General features: G+C 55.1%; 10 protein-coding genes across 10 annotated transcripts; 6 read left to right on the forward strand and 4 right to left on the reverse strand.

Annotated features, from left to right (window-relative positions):
* Positions 1–2,627: 2,627 nt before the first annotated feature.
* Positions 2,628–3,480, forward strand: CGCS363_v001695 (uncharacterized protein; the record flags this gene model as incomplete). Its single annotated transcript, XM_036633544.1, has 2 exons — positions 2,628–2,987; positions 3,043–3,480. 2 exons carry the CDS (start codon positions 2,628–2,630, stop codon positions 3,478–3,480), a joined length of 798 nt encoding a protein of 265 aa, XP_036502018.1.
* Positions 3,481–3,584: 104 nt separating this feature from the next.
* Positions 3,585–5,256, reverse strand: MCPB-0 (Carboxypeptidase 2; the record flags this gene model as incomplete). Its single annotated transcript, XM_036633545.1, has 2 exons — positions 3,585–4,972; positions 5,025–5,256. 2 exons carry the CDS (start codon positions 5,254–5,256, stop codon positions 3,585–3,587), a joined length of 1,620 nt encoding a protein of 539 aa, XP_036502019.1.
* Positions 5,257–6,085: 829 nt separating this feature from the next.
* On the reverse strand, positions 6,086–7,776 carry mfs1-1-1 (MFS siderochrome iron transporter 1; the record flags this gene model as incomplete). Its single annotated transcript, XM_036633546.1, has 3 exons — positions 6,086–6,214; positions 6,266–7,543; positions 7,618–7,776. 3 exons carry the CDS (start codon positions 7,774–7,776, stop codon positions 6,086–6,088), a joined length of 1,566 nt encoding a protein of 521 aa, XP_036502020.1.
* A 960-nt stretch (positions 7,777–8,736) lies between these two features.
* Positions 8,737–9,890, forward strand: CGCS363_v001698 (uncharacterized protein; the record flags this gene model as incomplete). Its single annotated transcript, XM_036633547.1, has 3 exons — positions 8,737–8,840; positions 8,911–9,820; positions 9,876–9,890. The coding sequence occupies 3 exons, from the start codon at positions 8,737–8,739 to the stop codon at positions 9,888–9,890; spliced, it is 1,029 nt and encodes a 342-aa protein (XP_036502015.1).
* A 3,194-nt stretch (positions 9,891–13,084) lies between these two features.
* On the forward strand, positions 13,085–14,060 carry CGCS363_v001699 (uncharacterized protein; the record flags this gene model as incomplete). Its single annotated transcript, XM_036633548.1, has 3 exons — positions 13,085–13,268; positions 13,367–13,438; positions 13,504–14,060. 3 exons carry the CDS (start codon positions 13,085–13,087, stop codon positions 14,058–14,060), a joined length of 813 nt encoding a protein of 270 aa, XP_036502016.1.
* Positions 14,061–15,197: 1,137 nt separating this feature from the next.
* mus-53 (DNA ligase 4) lies at positions 15,198–18,231 on the forward strand (the record flags this gene model as incomplete). Its single annotated transcript, XM_036633549.1, has 2 exons — positions 15,198–15,301; positions 15,351–18,231. The coding sequence occupies 2 exons, from the start codon at positions 15,198–15,200 to the stop codon at positions 18,229–18,231; spliced, it is 2,985 nt and encodes a 994-aa protein (XP_036501783.1).
* Positions 18,232–18,406: 175 nt separating this feature from the next.
* On the reverse strand, positions 18,407–19,218 carry upp (Uracil phosphoribosyltransferase; the record flags this gene model as incomplete). Its single annotated transcript, XM_036633550.1, has 3 exons — positions 18,407–18,813; positions 18,877–18,976; positions 19,042–19,218. The coding sequence occupies 3 exons, from the start codon at positions 19,216–19,218 to the stop codon at positions 18,407–18,409; spliced, it is 684 nt and encodes a 227-aa protein (XP_036501784.1).
* Positions 19,219–20,258: 1,040 nt separating this feature from the next.
* On the forward strand, positions 20,259–21,737 carry fex-1 (Fluoride export protein 1; the record flags this gene model as incomplete). Its single annotated transcript, XM_036633551.1, has 1 exon — positions 20,259–21,737. One exon carries the CDS (start codon positions 20,259–20,261, stop codon positions 21,735–21,737), a length of 1,479 nt encoding a protein of 492 aa, XP_036501781.1.
* A 109-nt stretch (positions 21,738–21,846) lies between these two features.
* CGCS363_v001703 (uncharacterized protein) lies at positions 21,847–22,875 on the reverse strand (the record flags this gene model as incomplete). The annotated part of the gene is made up of 3 exons (XM_036633552.1): positions 21,847–22,209; positions 22,269–22,445; positions 22,504–22,875. 3 exons carry the CDS (start codon positions 22,873–22,875, stop codon positions 21,847–21,849), a joined length of 912 nt encoding a protein of 303 aa, XP_036501782.1.
* Positions 22,876–24,679: 1,804 nt separating this feature from the next.
* On the forward strand, positions 24,680–26,269 carry CGCS363_v001704 (uncharacterized protein; the record flags this gene model as incomplete). The annotated part of the gene is made up of 1 exon (XM_036633553.1): positions 24,680–26,269. The coding sequence occupies one exon, from the start codon at positions 24,680–24,682 to the stop codon at positions 26,267–26,269; it is 1,590 nt and encodes a 529-aa protein (XP_036501779.1).
* Positions 26,270–26,381: the final 112 nt, after the last annotated feature.

Raw genomic sequence — 26,381 nt, forward strand, 5'->3', positions numbered from 1 at the left:
CGGATTTATGAAGCGTGACAGTCAACGTCTTATCAGCATTACGTTCAAATATAAAGGTTGGGAAGAAGTGATCAGTAGCAGATGCGTCCCAGATATGTCTGCAGGGATGTACATGTAAACCTCCGCGAGTTGCGTGTCCCTGCGGTCCGGAAACCCAGAAGACCTCATTTACAAATACCGCATCATGGAAGTTCAACAACTCGATAGCCAGGTTTCACTCGGTTTGGAAAGTCTCACGACGTGGCGGAGAAGAGTAATTTATTACCCACAATTGTAATTTCTGCTCCCACAAAAAACGATTAGATGGATTATCTTGAGATAACCACGTCTCGAATGACCATGCCTGCGGATACACAGTGTCTAAAACTCTAGTTGAGCAGCTTGACACAAGTTGTTCGTTCTGGGAACCCAAATCGACTTGAGACACTGCCTTTGACATTCTAGTATCCTCTTTCATACATTCTTCGCACAGAACCAGGGTCGTGGTATAAGGTTGGACCACGGGTGTCATGATTTGTCTTACAGAAAACATGCACCCTCCAGCTGAGATCCATCGGGGTTCCGTAAGGCCCGTAGTCGCTCCAAACTCGAATGCAATACATGTTTCCCTCGAAGGTGACAGCAAAATCAATCGGACAACGGTCGCATGACCCAGCAAACTCCGATCCCGGATGGAGTTGTGCGGAATCAGCAGCGCGCTGGAATTTCGCAGTTGTATTCAGGGTGGGCGCAGGAGGCGGCGGCGCAAAGGGTGGAGGGAGCTGGATACTGGCTAAGCTAACAGGTTGTCCAGTGAAAAGAGACGAATGAGTGCGGTCGAAGTATGCATGTTCGTGAGGGCAGATGGGACTAATGTTCAGTGCAAACCCTAAGCCAACACCAGCATCGATCTTCACTTCTCTTGCAACGAGAAACCTTCCGCGGACGATCTTCGGGACAGACTTCCAGGCCCAAAGATTCCCAGTGTAAAGATAGCTCGGTTGGAATCTGTCCCTGCGCGGCTCCATGACTCGTTTGTAAAGTTGGTTTTCGAACAGGCCTCTCATATGGCACTTCAAGGCGATTTGGATGTCCGCGTGACGATAAATATGGGGGTCGATCTTGCCTCTGAATATCTTGTTGGGGTTGTAGGTGGGTACTTCATGGCGTGTACCGCTGTCCTGGGGTTGGAAGACGGATCCGAGATCCTGGTGAGGAATACCGTAGCGGTGCAATCGAAAACAGCCTTCGCACACGTAATGGTCCGGCAGAGTGTAGCCCAAGCCCGTCCAAAATCGGAAAATATCATTCGAAGGAAGGCTGTAGACATCGGCTATCCATTCGCTTACAGATTTTTTGATGAGGTTGCGAAATCTTGGATGGGTTTGTGACAAAATGAATAGGTCGTGAAGGTCGAGGGAGTCAAAGATGCAGAGAAGGATATCGTTCGGTACGTCGAGAATGGAAAGACCCGGGAACGAAGGTTTCTGTCGAGTCGACTCCATTTTGTAGAAGTTGATATTGATGCAAATAGTTGTGGATTAGCGACTGTGGGAAGCGAATGGCTGCTCAAGTTGTGGAAAGTGGCGAGTGCTCGCAGAGATTCTCGGGTCTATCAAGAAATAGAACTTGACAAGTGGCATGATGTATTTAAAATTTTTCCCTTGCACCTGTCCGCATTACTTTCAAAGTTTTGTCCTCTTACTCTAATCAGCGAGACCTTGACGGCTTCATGACCATGCATGTTCGCGAAAGCGCCATATGGCTCTCAGGGTGTCAGGCACCCATTCTTTGTCCCACTGGTCTGACGCAGATAGGGAGATTTGCGCAAAAGGATATGCAAAGGATTCAGGGAATGAACAGGCAAGCTGGCTTAATGAGCTACAAATATGCGAGCTTTGCTGTCGTCGAACTGCCGCACACCGCACGTGGAGGTTTCATCTCAGTAGACAATCTTTTTAATACCAACACTTTTCTGTGCTGTGCAGTGAGTTTTGCGTTTAGGTAGAGTCAGAGAAAACCAGTTATCTCTCTGCTAAACCTGGGAGCCAAAGTTAACCAACAGCGGATGAGATACGGACAAGCAGATCCTCCTTGTCCACTCCCGTATAGGTAGTGGACGGCTGTGTTTTTGGTGTTCACAAGGGCCCCTAACGTTTCTTCAATTCTCTATAGCTCTCCATGGCACACGATGGATTCCATTTTTCAGATCTGCTAGACATCATCCAACCTCCCATTGAGAACGTGATGTAAAGGGTTAGCCAGAGGGACCCATTCATACATACAAAAGTGATGAACGTCTCCATCCTTCTCGGCCGAGTTACCGGTCTCCGACACCGATAAAGTCCCACAACGCACCGGCCCCAAAAGCACGGCCCCGTCCGATCTGAGCGGGGCTGACTAACCCCGCAATTCCCGGACGTCCCTCGCGCCCGCGCTTCACCAAGTCGCGAATGCGAATCGTGCTACGTCAGCCACCGCCTCCAATCTCATCTCCCCAAAAGCGCCTCCTTCGAACTCCTTCGACATCACTTTCGACCTCATTGTCACATTGAGCCGCTTATCTCCTCGTCAACTCCACAACCGGCCGCCGTTCCCAGCTCAATCATCGCCATCCAAGATCTTGCCTTCGCACTTTCACCATCACAATGTCATCCCAAACCCTCACAAATCTCACCACAACCCTCTCCCGCCGGCCGGCCCTCACATCCGTCACCGCCGCGCTCACCACATCCCTCCTGATCTGGGCCGTCCGCGACTACCGCACCTACATCGCCCTCGGCCCCGGCGGCGTACCGCACAACTTCGCCGGCTGGCTCATGGTCACCATCGGCATCCGCCCCTTTGCGCTCTCAAAGAGCTCCGCGACATGGACGGGCGACTACCCCAGCGAAGGATACCACCAGGACATGAAGGACCTGCCCAGACGGAAGGGCGAGAGGGCGGCGTTGGGAGGGATCGTGCCGCATAGGCAGCTGAGCCAACATGCGCCGGAGAACATGAGAGAGGTAACGTTATATCTCATTGAAAGACTTCCTTGCTGTGAAGCTAACAACTACGCAGTTCATCCAAAACCTCTTCACAAACGCAGCAACACAGAACCCCGCCCTCCTCGAGACGAAAAAGTCGCTCTACGAACGTCTCAACCCGGCCCTCTTCGTCGCGCCCCAAGTCCTTGCCAAATCCGCCCCGGAAGCAGCCCGCACCGCTCGCGGAGAGATAGGCCACCACCACGGTGACCTGTCGATCCACATGTACCTCTCTCCGGCAGACGCGAAGCTCGCCATCGAAAAGGGCTGGGCGGAGCGCCACCGCCTCTCCGTCCCGCGCACCTCGTTCTTCGCGAACCGGTTCCATATGGCGGACTCGTACATCATGGTGTACGGGCCGCGGGACGAGGAGGAGATGGAAGTCCTCGCGACGATTCTGAGGAACGGGATCCGATTCATGACGGGGAAGGAGGACGTGGGGGAGATTGAGTGGAGGCAGATGCTTGTCTAGATCGGGGCATGAGTGAGCCTGTCATGATGTACGATGAGATGTTCTTAACGTCGTTGATATTATTAGTCAATATCTAATTACATTAGTTTTTAGATTAAGCCTGTTCACGCGAGGACCCTGTAGATGGGGTACTCGTCACCCTCCTCGACGGGCACGATGTTGAAGCTCGCGTATGAGTCAATGTTCTCGGGCTCCAGCGCGACGAAGGCCAGCGCGGCGTTCTTCTGCTTCGTGCTGACGAGGAAGCTACCGGCAGGCAGATTGACCTCTCTCATGAGAGGCTCAGTGGTGACGGTGGCGCGAACGACGCCCTCGTAGTATCCGGTCTCGAACTCCGCAGAGGTGATGGTGTAAGCCTCGACGGTGCCCTTGTACGGCTCGCTGAGGGTCTCAACCTCTAGACCGCCGACACGCAGGCGCTCAGCGAGGTCAGCCCAGGATGCGGGGATGAGGTAGGCCTCGGGACGCGCGCGGGTGATGTTGGCAGTCACGGGGGTCGTTGAGCCAAAGTTGATGGGCACCTGCACGACGGAGCCGTTGTTGATGTTCACCATGGTAAAGGTGCGCTGGACAGTGGGCGAGGAGTCGGTGACGATGATCTCGGCGTCGGTAGTCTTGAAGTCGGCGATGGAGGACTCGATCGTGGTGTACACCTTGTCCGCGTTGTCAGCAGCAGTCTGCAGCACGCTCGAGGCCATGGTAAGACCCGCGACGGTGCGGCGTTGGAACTCCTGATCAGCGAGGTAAATGCCGCGCATCTCGATCAGGAAAGTCACGCACTGAGTGAGGCCCATGGCGTTGCGGCCGATCTTGGCGTCGGAACCGGCCTCGGCAAAAGTGGGCTTGAACTCGGGGTTGGTGCTGGTGGATCCCGTCACGTAGGGCTCCCAGCGCAGGCCGCGAGACTCCATTGCGGAACCGATGTTCTTGGCAAACAGCTCCTCGGATAGAGAGCGAATGTCAGGGTGGATGTTGAGGTTCTTCGCGGCGGAGAAGAGACCGTCGGCGGCGTGGTAGTAGCTGCCGTAGCGGGCGGTGGCGCTGTACTCGTGCATGTCAACGGCGACATGGGGGTTGAACTCGTTGAAGAGCGACTTGATGTCGCGCGTCTGCTTGCGGGCGAGCTTCACATGATCGCGGTTCGGGTCGTAGTTGGTGGCCAGGGTGCGCTGGAAGTAGAAGACGCCGTCGGGGTTGTAGCGAGGCAGAATGACGAGGTCAAGCTTCTCGAGCAGCGAGGCCGTCCAGGTCTGGTTTGCATCAAGTGCGCCCAAGAGAGCCAGCATGGACTGATCGCCGGCAGGTTCGTTGCCGTGGACGGCGCCCTGAAGCCAGACGCGCACCTTGCCGGTCGAGTTGGCTGCCCTTCGAGACTTGGCGGATCCTGAGGTGAGGTGGAGGTAGGGGAACGGGCGGCCCTCCTCCGAGGTGAAGTTCGCTTTGTTGTAGGTCAACCAGCTGTTCTTGTCGGCGAGATCTTGAACAAAAGTGTCTTTGTGGTGGTCAGCTTTGCACAATTACGATGACTTCGTTATTCATCTTACCAAGAATATCATCCGCGGTAGGTCCCTGCGTGCCTTCGGCGAAGCCGGTTGGGATTGTCTCCGGGCTCAGAAACGCGGGCGACAGCAAGTCTACACCCTCGATGGCCTGGAAGTTGGCTGCGATGGCATCACTGTCTTGGCGGACGGTAACGTGGTTGTATCCATACTTGGCGGCTTCCGCTGAGGCGAGCAGTGAGAGGCCAATGAGGCCAAGGCGAGACGTCGGCAACATGCTGTCGATTTCACACGGCGTCCGAAGTTCCAGTAGCTCAGGTGCTGCTGAAAGTTGACGGTCCGAATCCGCGGCGGCTGTCAACGGCTCTTACGCAAACTTTATACATCCCCCGCCGTCACATCGCGGCGTTGCCGGCGGCGCAAAATGGCTCACCGACGCATGGCAAAAGGCTGTTCCTGGCATGACCGGGGCTTGGCTGAGATCATTCGGAGGCTTTTCAATTGGTCATTTGAGATATGCGAACATAATGCCCGATAACAGGAGCGTCAATGGTCAGCAAGGTGCGTGGTGGAGATTCATCGCGGCGAGCGTGAACATTGGCAACGAAACTGTATGAGGCAGCTCGGTGGCAGGTGTGAGGGGAAAGCGGGGGAGCCTCGTGGGCAAGATAACGGCGGCCCATGGTGCCAAGACCTCGGGCCCCGTAGCGAAATAATTCATTTGCCATTGACGTATGAGACGTCTTCATTGAATCTCAATTGCTCCACGCTCCGATACTGCAGTGCCGATGGTCGGGACTTGACCTCCCGACCGCGCTCGCCAAGAGCCCGGCTGTGCTGGTTGGGGATGGATCAGCAGATATGCATCTGGCCGTGCCCGCGGAGAGTGACCACAGTCCGGGCCGGTTGTCAACAACTTCACTCGCTGCTATATCGCTGCGGCCGACGACCGGACGCGTTTGCTTGTTGAGCCAGATGTCCGAGTGAGCTATTTGCGACGCAGCGCATTATACAACTCGGCCTGCAAAGCGCAGCTCGAAAGTTGCATTTCTACCGGTCTCTATGTCCGAGTATGATCAGAAAACAACTATCGCAACCTGCTTAAATCACAAAGCGGCCTTGCCTCTCGACTCGAACGGCATGAAGAGCACCAAAAGCCCAGCTGCGATGAACAGTGCACCACTGGTGTAGACTGGAGCGGAGGTCTTGAGGTTGGCGAACATGGCGACAATGGGCTGTTGTCATCAGCATCACGATCACACCACAGGCCAATCTCATTTACTTACTGCCATGATACCGAAAATCCTGTTGCAAGTTGCCGTCAACGCGTTGCCAGTCCCGCGCTGCGGTGTCGGGAAGAGCTCGGGCGTGAAGCCATAGAGGACGGCATACATGACGTTGCTGGAGAAGTTGAAGGCGCAGTTCCAACCCAGAAGCGCGTTGCTTGTCAGCGCAGTCGTTGAACAGTAGAGAAAGACTCCTGTCAAGACTGTACTGAGGGACAAGGTGCCTTTTCGCCCCAGTCGAGGTAGCTCAACTAGCCACCCACCCAACAATGCGCCTGGTACACCAACGACCGCGATGATCAAGCTGTTGCGATATGTCACATACGTGCTTCCATCACCAATTTCGGCGCCGCGAGTTGCTTGGATGTAGGGAATAAACGCATTGTATAGAGGGTACCCAAGTCCGATCAAAGCCCAAACAGCCATGATCAAGCCTGTGCTCAGTGCAAGTCGCGGTGTCGAGAAGAGGACGCGTACGTGGCTGAGATCCAACTTTTCGAGGTTTCGTTTTACCGCGGCGGTAGCATCAGTTCGAGCGACGTATCCCTCTGGCTCGCAAGCCTTCAGATCCTCTACCGATAGAGATGTTATCTTGCCGTTTCGCCTCGCGACTTCATGGACTATTCGGACGGCATCTTCGTCGCGACCCTTTCCCATGAGATACTTCGGTGATTCGTAGATCGTAAAGAGAGCAAAACGGACGAGAAACATGACGAGGGTCAAGCCGCCAATCGTGACGATGAAGTATCGCCAGCCCATATTGTTCGATTTGGTGCAGGTCTGGCCCTGTTGGCATGTGAGATTCCCCAGAAGAGGCCATGCAATCAACGTCGCGATAACCTGAGCAATAGCCCAATCAATGGACAGAACTGTCAGCAGGTACTGATGAGTGCCTGGCAAGAACTCGAGGAAGATGGCGGAATCGACAGGTAGGTTGCCTCCCACCCCAAAAGACCAGAAAGCCGCAAAGATGCCGATGGCTGCGAAGTTGGGTGCCCCCGCGGCGATCATTCCCCAAACTGCGGTCAGGCCTAAGGTGAGATTGAAGGCTATCTTGCGACCGAAGATATCGCAGCCGAACCCCCAGAACATGGCTCCAGCCAGCAGACCTATGTTTTGAGAGAGACTCAGAAGTGGGGGACGGGTCGGCTTGAACTCGTTTGCGATGGGAGTGAATATGAGCGAGGTAACGATGGGCCAGAGGTTGTCACTTGCCCATCCAAAGCCGACGACGACGAATAGCTGCCACTGATACCATCCCATGCCAATATCTTGGATCTGCAAATCACCAGTCAGTGGCAATCCTCTCCAAGGTAGCCAAGTCGCGCTTCGCGCTGAGGTTTCACACGTACCGCGCGATTGAGGACTCGAGCTTTCGCCTCGTAGACAGGGTCGAGAGCGCCCTTGGGGATGATGGCGGCGTCATCAATGCCATGGACTTCGAGGATGGTCGCGCGCCCATGTGGTGGGGGCGACTCCTCCTTCCGCGCCTTATCTGGTTCGGTGCCCATCTAGATCGTCCGTCTCGCGTGCGTTCCCAATAACTCAATTCAATTCCCAAGACCGAAGCAGCGCCACAGTAACGTTTTCTTCCAGAAAGCAATCGAGAACGTGTGTTTAGAATGCACAAGGTAAGCAACGCGGGAACGCGGGTCATGAAGTACGGCCGGCCGATGACCAAACTTCGAGTACCGCCGCGGGTTCCCCAGGTCTTCACGTCGTACGCCAGTTCAATGGCGCAATCCATCTGGTCTGCGACTCTTCCGGCTGTTGATTGGCCGTGCCGGCATTGAGGCGGTCGGAACGCATGCCGATCTGCACTCTGTTTCTGCCCCGACGCGGGAGGGAGGGGTGGAAGAGGGGCCCTAGCGATCAAGCGTGTGGGGGGATCTTCCCGTACCCCATCGACATTCGCTCTGTCTCATCCGATTTGACGCATGTGTTGGTCACAGGTTGGGGTTGTGAACCACCAGGGTGATGTTTCTCGAGAGACGGACGTCATCGTTGGGTAGGTGTTTTTGGTGGTGTAATCTTCCGCTCCTTGTTGAGTCTTTGCGACAACGTCGAGTTTTTCTCGCTGAAGAAAAGAAATGCTGATACAGAAACGCCCACACGCCTAAAAGGTAGCGCCTTCGATCGAGGATGGGCACTGTTCGAAAGTTTGTTCCTGACAGTTGATGTGTCGAAGACAGCGTTTGCCGGCCCGGCTGTTTAAGGCACAAGGAAGCGCACAGGTTCCCGCCCCAAGCGAGACCCACCAAGCGGATCGGAGCTGGCTGGTGCTTCCTTTTGGTCGCGACTGACGCCAGCCGTTGGCAGACGGCCTCCAAAATCGTCCCTCTTTTCACCCTCCCCTCGTCGCCATCGCCATCGTCATCTCAGCCACGCAGACATCGGACGGCAAGGTGAGGGCTCTACAGAGAACGAAGTGATTTGTTCCCAGTCTGTCAATCACAGCCAGGTTTGGGAGAATGCTCAGCCAGAGGCCATTCATCTTGATTCTCTCTTTCCTTTGTATTGTGACGTCAGCCCGCAAGAATTTGATCGTGGACACCGACTTGTTCAGTGATTGCGAGTAAGACTCCTTTCTCAACTATTGAGTACTTTCTATCTTAATATTACAGACTTATCTGACACTCTTCAAGTGATGCCAGTGCACTGTTGCTCGCGGCAACTTCGCAAGAGGTGAACCTCCTCGGAGTCAACATCAACTCTCAGTCGTCGTACTCAGTCCTGGCTGCCTCCGCCATATTGAACCACTACGGCCACTCTGAAGTGCCCATCGGCGCTCGCCGTCCTCTAAACAACGTTCCATTCTTTGACAGCTGGACAAAACTGCTCGGCGAGTTCGCCAGCAAAATCGCTACCCACTGGACCAAAAGCATGTCGGATGCAGACGAAGCCTGGGACCCCGTCAAACTGTACCGCAAACTCCTCGCCGAAGCCGAAGACGACTCCGTCACCATCGCGTCGATTGGCTTTCTCCACAATCTCTCAGCGCTTCTCAACTCAACGGCCGATTCCTACTCCGAGCTCACCGGACCTCACATCGTAGCGACGAAGGTGAAGGAGCTTGTGGTCATGGGCGGCGACTACCCAAGCGGGTACGAGCACAACTTCTGGTACGATAACCCCTACGAAACTGCCCACGTCATACACAGCTGGAAGAGTCCCATCATCTATCTGGGCTTCGACCTCGGGAGCTCGATCCGTTCAGGCGGCCCGCTGATGGCGGATGGCCCGAAGACGGACCCGGTGAGGGCGGCGTACATCTTGTATACTTACTATCAACCGAGGTGGTCGTTTGACCCGATAGCAATGCTGTACGCTATCAAGGGCTTGGATAAGTACTTCAGATATGGAAATGCGTACGGTTACAACACCATCAAGCTGGAAGGGGAGGCAGGTTGCAACGGCTGCAATGAGTGGGTTTTTGACGAGAACGTAACGAATCAGCACTGGCTCAACATGACTATCAGCCATGAAGAGATTGGGAACGAGCTAGATAAGCTCTTCTTGAGAGGCGCGCGGTCTTCTCCGCGTAGCTCCGATCCTGTAGGCGCGTTACCTAGATTTGGTGAATGTAGGATGGAAACCTCTACGAGAACAGAAGGGGGCCATTTGATAGATTGGAGTTATGATACGATGGAATCGCAATCCTCATGCTGGTGTGGGTAGGAGGAACTTGACCCTGTAGTCTTTGGTAGCGGAAAATTTGAGAACAAGGTCTCCAGATCAAATAAATGGTCGAACTCTGTAATCAACAGATCAAATTGTGATAAGTTGACAACGGAAAAGCAGAGGCGGGGAAGGTAACGCCGTTCCAGCATTTTCGAAGCTTCAAAAGGAAGCAGCAACCCAGTCTCTGAGAATAGTCAAGTTCTTTATAATTCAACTAATTTTTCTTCTTCAAGGAAAAAAAACATTAAAGACATACACAAAGTATCAGATAACAGTTTCCTTTTTCTTTTTCCCTTTTTTTCTAGCTTGTTCTTTTCTTTGTTTTAAAAATTTTGAAATGGCAAAAGGCAGGGTTGAACCCATGACCATACTAAACCCCAGCGGACAGAGTGCCAACGACTTCAGGGCGCAAGCACATTGGCCAGACCTGACCAACTGAGCCATCAACTCCTCTGTCCGCTGTTGCCATAAGCAAGTACGTTTCGCCAATATATTGCATGCATTCTCGGAAGGGTTCGTTCTGCGTGAACAAGCGGCAGTGGCGGCTGTCATCAGGCAGGATGATTGAGATTCTAGACCCGACTGGACTTCTCGGATTTCCCCCACCTCTCCGCCACCGCCATTCCGTCAGATTTGTCTGCCAACTCGAATTACACGAGAGATCTCTCCCGAAATGCCAATCACCTCAGGGGCTTGTATTCAAATCTTACAAATTTGTTCAAAGACAGACTTGCACTCCAACTCAGGCAAAGTTTCAACACAACTACTTTCGTCGTAGCATCAAGACGAACGAAGGGCGATACGTAACACCAGGACGTGATTGCCACCCGCAGGAGCACTTAAGCCAGCGACTGGCAGGCTGATTATGGATATCTTATCAATCTCAGCTGGAGTTGTGGCAACGCCAAGTTCTGGCGTCTTTAAGTGTGGTCCAAGACATCCCTGCCTCGAATCACGAGAGCGCCTTCACCCCCTCCACCCCTGGCCCGGGAACAGCAGACCAAGATGCAAAAGTTCCTGCGCCAAGACATCCCTGTGAGAGAAGTCCGTTGTCAACCGCAGAGTGCGCCGGGACAGAGGACAACACAAGACTGCACTTGCCGCGAATCCGAGATGTGTTGGCCCGACTCACGGAACATACAAGCGCATTTTCAACTCGAACGTTATGTTGGAAGACTTGCCTCCAGCTTGTCAACTAATTTTACCTCTGATATGCATAATGCCTTACCTACCATCGCAACTCTCAAGCACAAAGGAGCTGAGAACGTGAACAGCGCGACTGGTGGGAGGGAGCAGTTCATGGTCCGTGACGCTGATTCTGTGATGAAGCATCAAGTAAGCTTAACAAGGATGTAAACAAGTTGTAGCACAGACCAAGAGTTTAAGAAGGCACAGTGGGAGCCGGGATCCCGAGGGTCAGATATGAGGCCGCGGGCTGCCGAGAGAGCCGTGCCTGCAGCAGGATGGGATTTCCTTGAAAGGAAGCGAAGCCCACCAGTCAGGTGCGACATACACGGCAAAGAAGGTGTCTTTTCCGAGCAAGTAGACCAAACAACAGAGCTGAGGATATCGGGACCCACGAGCAAGGGCTTTGTTGGGTGTGCCGGTGCTGGCTCTTTTAGCGCCGCCGCCGTGATGGTAATGATGGCGGAAATCCATGGCAGAATTGCTAAAACATTGGAGCTGTCACGAGGGCATGAAGAGCCTTGACTCAGAGCTGAACGTCAATGAACCAACACGATCTGGCCGACGAACGACGGCCTCGGTCACCCGGACGTGACTACCCAGGAAAGCTGTGCCGCCGTTCTGGACCTCAACTCAGAGCCTGAGCCGACATGGCCAATGTCGGAATACCTCCGACCACCACAAGCGCCACTCCGAGAACCCTCGTCCATTCACATGCTGAACATCCCACCTGGACCGAGAGAAGCGAAGCGTGCCTGCCGCTCTCCACAAGATCGAGAGCTTGGATTTTCGCCCTCCACCCAAGCAACTGGAGACCCGGAAAGCCTGGACCGAGCCCGATCCAAGCGCGCCCTTTTGACTCATGGCCATTCATTGAAGAAGTACGGGGATGGCGAGCGATGGCGACCCAATTTCCGGTGTCGCAAACGGGCCCTGGTGGAATGGAGCATCTCGAGACCTTTTGTGTTGCCGGACTATCGCCGACGTTCGCGGAGAAGTGCCCTCGGACACCGAGTTCGAGTTCGCGGCTGCAACGCTGATTCGCCGTTGCGCTTGACAGCTTCTCGAAACGGATGATCGCCAAGCCAACTCAAACTAGATTGACTGGCACCTCGTGCGGCGGCCGTTGCCTATTAGAACCCAACGAAACCTCGCCCAAGAGTCAGAGAAACAAAAATTCTGTCAGGGCCGGGGCAAATACGAGATCGGGGGACTCGACCCGAGAAGAGCAGCTCGCCGTTGCAGCGCGTGTGTGAAGAGAATAAAAAAACGGGGACCCCGGCCACCGCGCCGAGAATGCGCTAGTGATGCAGAGGTGATGCCTTCAGCCAATGGCCGTCTGGGGATCCATCTTATCTGATGATCAGATATGATGCGATTCCGCTCCTGATGGAGCGCCGTCCAACCCCATCAGGCCCTTGTATGCGCCAATGTGCGGACAAGACCAAACAGCGCAGTGGAACCCAGCCAGGGCGATTTCATCAGATAACTCTCTCGGGTGGGGAACCACACGACGGTGGGGACCGTAGCAACACCTGCAAACATTGGAGAGAGACCGGGACAGGGTCGTGATCGGTGCCAGGGGTTGGCACCGGTTTTGTCGGCCCAACTGAACCTTGGCGGGCCAACCCGCCGGCGGATGCGCCTTTTGCCTTCTGCTGCAGACTGCACCTGTGTGTTGTTTTCTCGGCATGGGAAGCGGTTGGCTGACGCTCGGCGCCCAGGTTGCAGCCAGACCACGCGCGCGGGAGAAGCATATATGGACGGCCGCATATCCCTTCCATGTCTGTCTCGAACTCTTCTGCTCTCCAAGTCAACTCCCCCATCACAACTTCAATCTTGTGATCCTTCGAGCCTTGAATCTTGCTCATCACTTCCCATTGCCTGAGACCTGCTCTCCCCTTCTCAGACTCTTGTCAAGTCCAACCCCACTCCAAGATTCATCCCGTCAAAATGGTTTCTTCCAAGTCGGTCGCTCTGTTCGGCAGCATGCTGCTGGGCAACGTCATAGGCGCTGATAACATGGGGCCGGCTGCCTTCCTCTGGCCCCCTGACCGTGAGTGGAACGCCGATGCCGACAACACGGCGCCCTGCGGATCCACCGCCGGTGTTGGCACCCGCACCGAGTTCCCTCTGGGTAAGTTGAACCAACTCTGAGGCCCTCTGGCTTCTGTCAAGAACAACTCGGAGGTGCCCATAACCCATCGCAGGCATATCATGCTGACTCGGTAATAGTCAACGGCAAGCTCGCTCTTGTCACCCAGGACCAGACTCGTGCCGTCCACCTGAGTGTCTCCTACGAGAACGGTTAGTAGACCATCCCATCCAAGCATCTTGTAATCGGCAGAGCACCTGAACCGACACTCTCACAGATCCCAAGTCCGTCTCCGACTTCGAGACTTTCCTCGGCCCCAGCGAGGTCGGCAGCCTCGACCTCGGCCACACTTGCGTTACCGTCCCCTCCGCCCCCTCGGGCGTCACCGCAGGCTCCAACGCCACCTACCGCATGCTCTACGTCTCCAACTTCGACCAGGACGAGTCCAAGCGCGAGACCTTCTACGCCTGCGCCGACGTCACCTTCGTCGACGTCTTCACCATGTCCATCCCCTGCTTCAACGCCACCGTCTCCGACCCCGAGGTCGAGTCGGATCCCAGCGTCAACGTCACCACCACCGACTCCGGCGGCAACACCCCCCACACCGCTGCCGACTTCACCGCCGCCGACAACAAGTCCTCCGGTCTCTCCCGCGGTGCCATCGCCGGCGCCGTCGTCGGTTCCATCGCCGGTGTCTCCATGCTCGGTCTCGTCGCCTTCTTCCTGTGGCGCCGCAAGTCTGCCAAGAAGACCGTCACCGAGCCCATGCAGCAGCGCTGGGATGCCGAGAAGGCCGTCAGCGAGACGTCTTCTCAGCACACCGGTCGCAACTAAGCGATTTCTCGCGGTTGTCCATTCCTAGCCCGCCCGGGGTTGGGTCATCACATGACGAAAGTGTTTCTGGATTGCAAACGAGACATGAAATGATAATGTAGATCATGAATGTAGGATTAGTTAATTAAGAAGGGCGCCGCCAGGTTCCCGACTTCACTCCAGATATTGTTTGTGCAGTGTGAAAGTTTGGGTTTGATGCATAAAAGCCGTTGGATGTCCCTGCATGCACTTAAGCCTCTTGCACTCCGTTGCGTTGACAGCGTCCACCCCGCAGTTTTAAGCCCGAAAAAGGCAAAAAAAGGGGCTTTTTACTAAAAAACTACTAAATCGCCCTAAACTTCGTATACTAATACCTCTATACGTACGTAATGCGTGAGAATAAAAAAGATATTGTTATAATTACTTAATTAAGGGCTATCGATTAATATATTTTTTATTTATATATATTACGTACGTATAGAGTTATCTAAGTGTATAGTTAAGGCTAATTTTAAGGGGTTTTTTAAGTAAATAGTTTAATATAACGCGCTAGGGGTTTTATTTTTTTTTTTTAGTATTACGTTTAGTATCTACTAGCTTAGAAACTCCTAAAATTAACTTTAACTTTATATACTAATAACTCTATATATATATAGTACGTAAGAATAAAAAAGATATTATTATAATTACTTAATTAAGGGCTATTGATTAATATAATTTTTATTCGTACGTATTGTGTACGTATAGAGCTATTAAAGTGTGAAGTTTAGGGGGTTTTAAGGGGTTTCTAGGCTAGCGGAAAATTTCCCTTCTGGGTCAAACTTGGGGGCGGACGCTGTTAACGCAACGGAGTGTAGCGCCATCTTGGTAGCGAGGCCCCACCTGCACCTTTTTGCTGCAACCACTCCAGGCAGCATCACCCGAGGCAACCAATCCACTGTGAGCTACAGGCACCGGCCTCCTCGAACTCAAGCCAACGACATGCGACGACGACCTTTAAAGTCGTGACACGACCCGGATGATTCAGAGTTGCTTGTGGCGTTTTTCTTCCGTTCATTCACCTTTGCGCAGAAGCCAACGGCGTCAAGTCCAGCCCTATAGCAAAGTCAATTTTACCGTTGCGACTTCAACGCCGTGCAGCACCTCGCATCAGCCACCATGAGCCAACGCAGACGGCAACGCTCGCCCGATGCGATGGCGATCGACGAAGAGGAAAAGCAGTACGCGGTTGGCGGCATGACTTTGGCAGAACTCGATGAGAAGTAGGCAATCTCCCAAGCACTTTTCTGTGATCCGCTCACACCACTTCAGGTACCCCAACCGCCCGCGCAATCATTCTCAAACCATGCGCTTCTCAGAGCTCTTCCAGAGTTTGTTCAATCCTTTGAACGAGAACAAGAAACAGCCTCCTGGAAGAGGTCCTCCCCGCTCCAAAAGAGGTCCTCAGGCGACCAAGCTCTCGCCGCAGGAGCAACGCCGCCATATTATTGAGCGCTTCATCTCTAGATGGAGAAATGAAGTCGGAAACGACGTCTATCCCGCCTTCCGGCTGATTCTTCCCGACAAGGACCGCGATCGCGGCGTCTACGGCCTCAAAGAGAACGCCATCGGCAAGCTTCTCGTCAAGCTGATGAAGATCGACAAGAACTCCGAAGACGGCTACAACCTGCTACACTGGAAGCTTCCTGGCCACACTACACAATCTCGTCTCGCAGGAGACTTTGCAGGAAGATGTTTCGAGGTCCTGTCAAAGCGACCCATGCGCACCGAGGTTGGCGACATGACGATTGCCGAGGTCAACGAGCTGCTAGACAAGCTGGCCGCGTCTTCAGGAGAACTGGAGAATCTCGAGGTCTTTGAAACCTTCTACGAACGAATGAATGCAGAAGAGCTTATGTGGCTCATTCGCATAGTTCTCAAGCAGATGAAGGTCGGAGCGACAGAAAGGACGTTGCTGAACCTTTGGCATCCCGATGGCGAAGCTCTCTTCAGTGTGTCCTCGAGCCTGCGACGTGTCTGCTGGGAGCTGCACGACCCTACGATTCGGTTGGAGTCCCAGGATACCGGTGTGTCTCTGATGGAGTGCTTCCAGCCCCAGCTCGCGCAGTTCCAGATGCCATCGTCCTTTCAGAAGATGGTTGACTACCTTCGACCCACGGAAGACGATCCCGAATTCTGGATTGAAGAGAAACTTGACGGCGAGCGCATGCAGATGCACATGATGGAAGACTCGAGCTCGCCCGGTGGCTTTCGGTTCTGCTATTGGTCGCGAAAGGCCAAAGACTACACTTACCTGTATGGCAAGGACCTTCGAGAAGGTGCATTGAGCCGTCACCTGAGCGAAGCCTTCACACCAGGCGTACGCAACCTCATCTTGGACGGCGAAATGATCACATGGGACCCGGAGGTCGACAAGATAATGCCTTTCGGAACGTTGAAGACGGCAGCGCTGGCGAACCAGGAGATCAACAATACCACCGGTCCTCGCCCTCTCTTCCGAGTGTTTGACATCCTCCTTCTCAACGATCAGCCGTTGACGCAGTACACCCTCCGGGACCGCCACAGAGCGTTGGAGAAAGCCGTCAAGGGAGTGCATCGCCGGCTTGAGATCCATCAGTATGAAACTGCTACATCGCCAGACGCAATTGAGCCACTCCTCCGAAAGGTCGTCGCCGAAGCATCCGAAGGACTGGTCCTGAAGAACCCGAGATCCATGTATCGTCTCAACAGCCGCAACGACGACTGGCTAAAGGTCAAGCCCGAGTACATGTCTGAGTTTGGAGAGTCGCTGGACTGTGTCGTGATTGGTGGTTACTACGGCTCCGGACGCCGCGGCGGTGCTTTGTCCAGCTTCCTTTGCGGGCTCCGTGTCAGCGAGAACCACATTCAGGCAGGCGCAAACCCAGAGAAGTGTTTCAGCTTCTTTAAAGTAGGAGGCGGTTTCAAGGCCGAGGACTACGCCGAGATCCGTCACCGAACAGAAGGCAAATGGAACAACTGGGACTCGAGAAAGCCACCAGTGGAGTACATTGAGCTGGCAGGAGACAGCCGCCAGTTCGAGAAGCCAGATGTCTGGATCCGACCCAGAGACTCATTCGTCCTCGAGGCGAAAGCAGCAAGTATAGGCGGCTCTGACCAATTCGCCCTTGGGTTCACCCTCCGATTCCCGCGCTTCCGCAAGCTGCGACTCGACAAGAACTGGAATGAAGGGCTTAGTGTGCAAGAGTTCCAGGATCTTCGGAAGCGCGTCGAGGCGGAGGCCAAAGAGAAGACGATGAGCGTTGAGAGTCGCAAGCGGAGAGCGCCCAAGCGGATCAAGCGGGAGTTGACCATTGCCGGAACGGAAAACACGCCTGTGCAGTTTGCGGGCGAGAAGACCAAGGCGTTTGAAGGACTCGAGTTCTGCGTGCTCTCAGAGTCGCTGAAGCCGTTCAAGAAGACCAAGGCGCAGCTCGAGACGTTGATCAAGGAGAATGGCGGGCAGATTTCCCAGCGGGCGGTACCACAGTCAGACATGATCCTGCTCGCTGACAAGAATGTGGTCAAGGTGGCCAGTCTGGTGAAGGAGGGACAGAACCTGGGGGGCGTGGATATTATACGGCCTAGGTGGCTGCAGGATTGCCTTTCACAATCACAAGAAGACGACTACCTTCTGCCGTACGAAGAGCGGCATATCCTGCACGCCACCGAGGCTCTGAAGACTGCCGCTATCCAAAATACGGACATGTACGGTGATAGTTATGCTCGGGACATCAGTGTCGATGAGCTCCGCCAAGTGTTCAAAGAGGTGCCAAAGAAGGAACCGGATATGGAGCCGTTCAACAAGGCGCACTTCCTGGAGCAGCTGGAGGAGCGGGGCCACGGCGTGGGTGAGATGAAGGGGGCGATGTTCCACCGCTGCCTGGTGCACCTGCTCGACGCGAATGATGTTGGAGAAGACAACATCAAAGTCCTAAGGCTAAGAAACTTTCTTCGGTTTGGCGGGGCTCGGTTGACACCTGACGTGGATGATGAACAAGCGACGCACATCGTGGTTGTGGGGGATGGAGACCAGCGAAGACAGGCAGCGGAAGACCTGAGAAAGGATGTCAGCTCAAGGCGGAAGATCCCCCACATCGTCACTGGCGACTGGGTTGAGGATTGCTGGAGAGAGAAGACTTTGGTTGACGAAGAGAAGTACACGCAGATGTAACGGGGGGTTGGCTCAAGGCATGCCATTCAAATCATGATAAGACTCGGATACCCAGGATAAAATGACATTATATTCAACTCCAGCACCCCAAGATTCCCTTCTAAAATGCCATGTCCGGTGCCAAGAAACTCACCAAAAGCAATCCAGCACGCACTCTTCCTCCATCCACCGTTCCTTACTTCCCGATGGTCAAGAACAAGCGGTCACCCACATCGCCCACGCCGGGCTTCAGCATGCCGTTGGGCGTCAGCTCCTCATCAACTCCGGCGATCCAGATCTCAGTGGCGTCGGCCCACTCGCCCGCGGCGCGCTTCACACCCTCCGTGGCGCCAATGACGGACATGACGATGATGCGCTGGACGCCCCACTCGCGCAGCGTCTGGATGGCGGCGGCGCAGGTGCCGCCGGTGGCGATGACGGGGTCGAGGATGATGGCGAGCGAGCTGACGTCCGGGTTGGAGCCGTCGGCGGAGATGTGGTTGGGCAGGTTGTTGTAGTACTCGACGGGCTCGAGGGTGGAGGGCTCGCGGTAGAGGCCGAGGTGGTGGACGGGGACGGGGCCTGGGAGGATCGTCTGGACGGCTGCGCGCGGGTCGGTTAGTTTACCTTGTGATGGATGCCGAGGAGGAGGAATATACTACATACCTTCGACCATGCCGAGACCTGAGCGGAGAATTGGAACGAGGCAGAGGCGGGAGGGGGAGATTTCGGTCGAGGTGAACTCGAAGCCTAGCGGTGTCGCATCCTGGAGGGGTAATCAGCACTGCACCTTGTGATTCTGGGACCACGCCAGAAAGAAGGGAACCATACCTTGGGGCCATCTGTCGCCTTGGTGGAAGCAGCGAGTGCTTCCGTCGCCACAATCAGACCGATCTCGTGGACGAGCGTCTTCACGTCCTTCGCGGCGGTCGACTTGGATCGCAGCTGGGAGAGCTTCGCCCGCAGACAGGGGTGCTGGGAGACGTGCACGTTGGAAGGGAGCGACATCGTTGTTGGGTATGGTTTTCTTCTTGTTCAATACTACCAAACGCAATAAACCCGAAGCAATCCACGAGAACAGAGTACAGATGGAATTGAAGAGAGACAGAACGAAGTCCAAAGAAAAAGGCCGACAGAAATAGACCGCCAGAAGCAAGTCTCAGAGGCTGGGAGAGACGGACTTACCTAAGGAACCTACCTACCTCCCAATGGAAGGAGGGGTGTTCGCGCGCCGCCCGCCCCCGGGCTCGACGTCCGTCCCTTGTCCTCCTGATCAGCGCCGGTACCTTATGTGGGGCATCGTGCATGGATTGGAGGGGCAGTTTGGGGCTTGATAAGATAAGGTAAGCCCACGTTGGCGCCCGCCCGCCCGCGGCCAGCTGGACTGGCTGGTGCAGCCCCTCCTATCCGTAGGTCCTCACTCGAGGTAAACTCCGGCGTCCGGTGAGGCGTCGGAGGTCGCCGCCCTGCAGGCGCTGGCTTGCAGATAGAACACGATGCAGGGGGGAGGTTGGAGGGGCTGGAGAAGGAGGCTCGATAGGAATCGTAGATATTAGAAACGTGTTCTTCTTGAGTTGATGTGTTCATTCTTTGTGGTATCGTCTGAGGGAGATGCCATTTCCTTCCTCCAAGACCGGATGGACCCCCAAATCCCATTGTTGATGTCACACCTCGGTGTACTCCGCCTTTTCGGTGAAGAGCACCCCACAGCGACGCTCTGACCATCGGTGAGCATTGAGCATTACCAGTGCCCTGTTTCCCAGCCGCCCATGCCGACGTAGCCGTTCTACCCGTCCATCAGGGCTCCAAAATTGTGACGTCCACGCAGCAACGTGCCAGCATTCCATCCACCCTATTTTGGCGCAATATTTTCCTCCTCTCGTTCTTTCCTCTTCTCTCGCAGAGATGCTCCTCTTGCCGATCACAAGTCTTTGCGAAGGCTGAAGACGAATCGACTCGCCGCGCGCAAAACACGACGCGACGCAGAACGGATAGACAATCTCGAACCTTGGTCGTCATGCATCGCTCCGAAGAGAATGCCACGCAGGATGGAAAACGGCAATACCCGCGAACTCACGCGCGCACATGACGCTGAGCGACGACCAGGCCAGCTTTACAATGTGGAGGAGGGGGAGGAGGTCAACCCCGAGCGGAGGGGTACGTTTGGCAGGCCCTTGCTGATGGGTTCGACAAGCGACGACGATGCGCGGGATGAAGACGTTGAGTACGACACGCCGGCGGGATACGGCAACCTCGACGAGCTCGTCGCGGACCCCGTGGGCCACAGTCCGTCGGGAAGCCGCGCCGGCAAGCCCAGTCTCGAGCAGATACGGAGCGGGGAGCGGCGGACGACCGATATCGAGATGCAAGACGGCCACGCAGCGCCGAACGGGTCGGCTGAGACTTCGCCGCCGCTGTCGGAGGACAAGCCTGCCAAGAAGCACGTTTCCAAGCTCGCCACGGAGATCTACACCGTCTCGTACCTCGTCTTCTTCGCCATTCTCGGCACGCTCGCACGGCTTGGGCTGCAGGCGCTGACGACGTACCCCGACGCGCCGGTGTCTTTTGGCGTCCTCTGGGCCAACGTCGGCGGGAGCCTCGTCATGGGCTTTCTGGCCGAGGACCGCAAGCTCTTCCGGCACGAGTGGGGTACGCCCACCTACGACGAGCAGATCCGCAAAGCGCGCCGGGAGACGGATGCTGGGGGGAACACCGTGTCGGTGGATCTGGCGGCGGCAAAGAAGGCGCATCTGGCGACGAAAAAGACGATTCCACTGTACATCGGACTCGCGACGGGGTTCTGCGGGTCGTTCACTTCCTTTTCATCCTTCATACGGGATGTGTTCCTCGCCATGAGCAACGATCTGCCTGGTGCCGGTGGCGTGAGCCCCGTGCCGAGGAATGGCGGGTACTCCTTCATGGCCATGATGGCTGTGATCATCAGCACCGTCGGGCTATCACTATGCGGGCTGTTCGTGGGCGCCCATCTCGGCGCCGCGCTGGAGCCGATCACCCCCTCGATCTCATACTCACTCGGCCGCAAGGTCTTTGACCGCGTCGCTGTGGTCTTGGGCTGGGGCTGCTGGATCGGCGCCGTGCTGATGTCCATCTGGCCCCCTCACGACGCTTGGCGCGGGCAGGCGTTGTTTTCGCTCGTCTTTGCGCCGTTGGGGTGTCTGGGACGCTTCTACGTCAGCATGCTGCTCAACTCGCGCATCCCCGCGTTCCCGCTCGGGACGTTCGCAGTCAACATCAGCGGCGTCGCTGTGCTTGGCATGTGCTGGGATCTTGGGCACGCTGAGCTCGGGGGTCTGGTGGGGTGTCAGGTGTTGCAGGGCATCGAGGACGGGTTCTGCGGGTGTCTGACTACCGTGTCGACGTGGGTCGCTGAGCTCTCGGCGTTGAAGAGACGGCATGCGTACATCTACGGCATGACGAGCGTCGTTGCGGGCTTTGCGATCATGGTGATTATCATGGGGGGCATGAGGTGGTCGGATGGTTTTGGGCCGTTGATGTGTATCCACTGACGGGCCCGGTTCCGGCAAGACTGCACTTGCTATACTGGAGAATTAGATTGATATAGACCTGCTGAGCGAACCTAGACTCGATACCAATGCTTAGAATCCGTTACAACCATCACGCCTTGTTGACGTGTCGCAGCGCATCAACCAGCTCGACCTTGCCCCAAACCGTATCCTCATCCCCGCTAAACTTGCCTTCCATAATCCCGCCCGGCAGACCAGCAGTCGTGAACTCCACCATCTCCGGCACCAAACCCGCGGGGATGCCCTCCTGCGCGTAGAATCCCGCCAATTGGCCCACCTCGATCGCCACGATACCAACCTTCTTGCCGGTGATCTCCTCGACCGCGTCTCGGACGTCCTCCGTGCTGTAGTGCCGAGGTCCATACAGCTCGAAGGCGTGAGTGCGCCGGGGCAAAGGGTTTGCGAGGTCGAGCAGGATGCGGGCGCAGGTTCCGCGGATGTCGATGAGGCTGACCTGCGACACAGTCAATATTAATTCATCGTGAGTGGCAGGCGAAGAAGGGAGCAAATTACCATCGGAACTTTGTGGCCGACAGGAGTCATGGGCGAGTACAGCACTGGCGGCTCGGCCTTGGCCGTCTCAAACGCCGCAGCCCAGTTTTCCGCGAAGTAGCCAGGCCTGACGATGGCTACCTCCGGCGCGGCGGTCTGGAGGATCTTGTCGGAGATGTAGTTGATCTTGAGGATGCCCTGAACGCGCCGTCAGTCAAATCTCACTCGCAAATCCTTCAAAGTTTGAGATGCTTACAATGCCGTGGTCGTTCTCTGCCCCCACGGCCGAGAACACCAAAAGCCTCTTAACCGAGCCCGCTTTCTCAATGGCATCTTTGATGTTGCTGGCTGCGTTGGTAGCGAATTCAACTAGGTCGACATCGCCAAAGTGAAATGGAGGGGGAGGGATGTAGAATACGGCGTCTGAGCCGGTGAAGTCCAGGGGGCTGGCGGACACGTCGCCTTGGGCTGCGGTGAAGTTCGGGCTGGCGGTGAACTCGGGAAGTGCCTTGGTCGGGTCGCGATAGATCCCACGAACAATGGGATTGGAACCGTCATTTAGGATGGCCCTGATGGTCTCTCTTCCAGCCTGGGTCGAGGCGGGAACAACGGTGATGGTGTAAGTCATGGTGGATTCGATGTTGAGTGGCTTTTGATGGATACGTTTCCTTGTTTGATCTGAATATCAAGCATCGTGAACGCCAAATAACTTATATACACCAGATTTCTCGTCATGAAGACATCCAGATGTCTCTTTGTAAGCCCCGGGCCCCGCGGCTTGCGAAGTCCGCCGGGTGGTCGCGCCGGTAGCTCAAACTCCGCTGCTCGGCCCCACTCGGGTTTGCTCCGGCTCCGCGAAGGCAGCTCAAGTTTGACCGTCGGTCTGCGCCAGTTCGTCCGAGTGGCCGCTCTATGCGTTGGTTCGGGTCGCATCGAGTTCTGGAGTGCATTGCAGGCGGTGTCCTCCAAGTCGTGCTCCAGCCACATTGCATCGAGACACTCCGACTATTAAAGCAGGGCATGTCCAAAACGTCAAGTTGAGGCACCCGAGACATCAGACTGAAGTTCCAAGATGCCTTGAGATGTAATGTTTTGTCGACTGACGGGAACCTCTATCACGAGAGGCTTTGCACGGCATAGACCACACCGCAAGAACATCTTTCTCACAAACTGCTTGAAAAGGGTCAACCTCTCGTTCGCGATCCAATCCTGACTATTCGCGTTCAAATCCTCCGCACCATTCCGGCCACTACGTCTTCTTCTCTATCTTCTTCGTTGCTGTTGTCGCCGCTTCTGCTGTTGTTGCCATTTCGACTGTCGCTGCCAGCTCTGCTGCTGTCATCCACCGTCGTCGTCTGCTATCGTCGTCTAATGTGGTAGGGGGCTGTGCATCAGGGCGTCCAAGATCACGATCGAGTGTTGGATTGACTGATTGGGTGATTGTCGAAGGAGGCTGTGTTGTCGCTCCAATGCTTGTTCGGCAGTCTAATAAAGTCGTCGTTCGCTGAGCGATATGATGGCAATTCGATGTCTTGGCAAATGCTGTGCTCTTGGCAAGCCGGGCGACTGCGAGATGGCTGCTTCTTATGCTTCTGGCGTGGCTTGGCATTTAGAAAAATGGCGCAAAGCCCCAGAGTACTTGAGAAGCTGCCATCCAACCGTTCGAGCACATGGCAGTTTGGGTTTTCTGTGTGTTGTTTCGTCGTCGTCGCCGCCTCTACTGTCGTCGTCGGCCACTATCACTGCCCACTATCATCATCTACTGTCTACATCGTCGTCTTCTTTTCTGAGCAAGGGCCACGAATACAACCAATAAGCAAGCCCCCAACAAAAACATCTTATCTATGTTGGTTGATCCCAAGGTTCCTCAAGTTGCGCCATCAGCAACCTTGAGAGGCAGCTTCACGCGTTCTCTGAGCACCACGCACGTTGCCGAAGCGAAACTTTCGAGTGGCTCACCAGGTTCTCATAAGTCTTGCTCCTTCCATGCTCAGCGCCCATAAAATCTTGGGACGAAGAGGCCGCCCGATTCTTGGCAACGTGAGGGGATGTATGATGGTGAGTCTTGGCCAAGTGCGGATGCCAAGAAAACGTGAGGGATGAACACTACTGACCAGCGAGTAGATGAACATTGAGCAATACCGACCGTTGTGATTTCGACATGCCAGAAATGGAGACGTTCGGACCAGCGTCACGTACAGCTTTGTCATGCGGGAAACACCCAACTACCCTGCTGGTTTCCAAAGAAGCTAGGAATAAGAACGCGACATATCCTTCCTACTTCTTATCCTCTTCGCAGCCCCTAACGATCATCACATGGCGAAGAGCTCCCATTACGATTCCTCGGTCTGTTAATATTCGACCCTGTTACCAGTCGCCACCATCGTCCTCGTCACTGTCGCCCTCGACCGTCCTCGCCGCCACTGCCCAGCATGGTCTTCAACGGGTTTCGCGACAGGCTCCGGTCCTTTTCGCCCCAAGAGCGCAAGGCGATCTTCTTCTACATCTGTGGCATCATGCTCTATAAATTCGGCTTAGAGGCATTCAACGGCTCCATCACTGCCCTGGTCACCAACAGATACGACTACGAGAGCTCTACCGCCGGAACCCCGTCGCGAACGTTCGAGCGACTGGGCTTGATCCAAGGTCTGAACCAGGCCACGCAGTGCGTTGGATCTATCCTCATCGGACCCCTCATCAAGCACTACAAAACCAAAAACGTCCTCTCAGCAGCCATCCTGCTGTTTGGGTTAATGACAGCCATCCTCCTCATCCTCGACGCTGCTACGGGAGGGACCTTCATCCCTTCAGAATATCGAAAGAACCACCCGGAAGACTATTGGCCATACTACGGCAACTACCCAAACGACACCATCATCCCCATCTACGCCATCGCAGGCATCACCTACGGCATGGTCGAGCTCATCCGCCGCGTCATCCCGCGAGACATCGTCGGCGGCAACGTCCAGAAGCTCCGCCAGATGGACGCCATGGTGCACATATTCTACGAAGTCGCGGGCACCACCGGCGCTTTCGTGACTGCCCTGGTCTTGATCCCGAACCTGGGAAACAACCGCTCCTTCGTCATCACGCCAATCTGCTTCGCCCTCGCTGCCATTCTCTGGTTCTTTGTCGTTGACGCCAGCGCGGAGCGTAACGCACTCGCACGCGCGGAAGCTCAGAGCTCCAACTACTTTGTCGCCGTGGGCAAGGGCTTTCTCACCTTCTTCGAGTCCATCTGGGTCGGCGCGAAGATTATTTTCAGCTCTCGTCGTTTTGTGTGGCTCTTGCCTGCTTACGGCGTCGCGCTGTATGCCCACAGATATCTTGAGAACGGCATCGCGCCGCAGGTTGCCCGACGATATCTTGACGAGTCAGCTTGGTCGCAGATCATGGTCGGCGGTTCGAACTTCGGAGAGCTACTGGGTGCGCTGTTCGTATTTTTATTCACCAACGTGATCAAGACGCCCATCCCTTGGCTTCGGCTGGACGCTCTGCTCTTGCTTATTGTCTGGTACATCCCCTACTGGAATCCTCCACCCAGACAAGTCGGACAAGCATGGATCGTTGCCGCCACGTTCCTCCCCATTAGCTTCGGTTGGGCGGCTGGCGACGTGTCTCTTGCCGCGTACATCCAAGCCTCTCTGGCTCGCCTCGAGAACAAGGAGCACAACGTATCGCCCTTGGCAGCTGTCATGGCATTCCTTTACTCATTTTATGTCGTGTCTTACGCCATTTCCAGCACCTTCCTAGGACGATATATCGACGCGATGTACAACAGGTTGGGGGAAGTCAGCACAGCCCTGACTTACACTGCCGGCGTGCAGTTCACTGTCATTTTCTGCATCGTACTGCTCGCCACGTTCATTCCGAAGGGCTCCAGGGCAATAAACCCAGAGATGCTAGACGACACGAAGCTGGACGACGAGGAGCTGGGAGGAGACGGAACTGAGACTGTTGGTGGGAAAAATATTTCAAAAGAGGCTGTGTTGGATTCGGAGAATCCTGCAATCGTGATGTGAACTTCGGGTTTGAGAAGGGACGGTGGCAGCCCACACTGCAATGTCTTATTCGTTGGTTATAGAGTAGGCCAATATCATCGTTAGCACTATGCTTTCTGCTGTTTCAATGAGC

Source organism: Colletotrichum siamense, assembly GCF_013390195.1.
Source record: "Colletotrichum siamense strain Cg363 chromosome Unknown KSG_Cg363_contig01, whole genome shotgun sequence".
NCBI classification, from domain to species: domain Eukaryota; kingdom Fungi; phylum Ascomycota; class Sordariomycetes; order Glomerellales; family Glomerellaceae; genus Colletotrichum; species Colletotrichum siamense.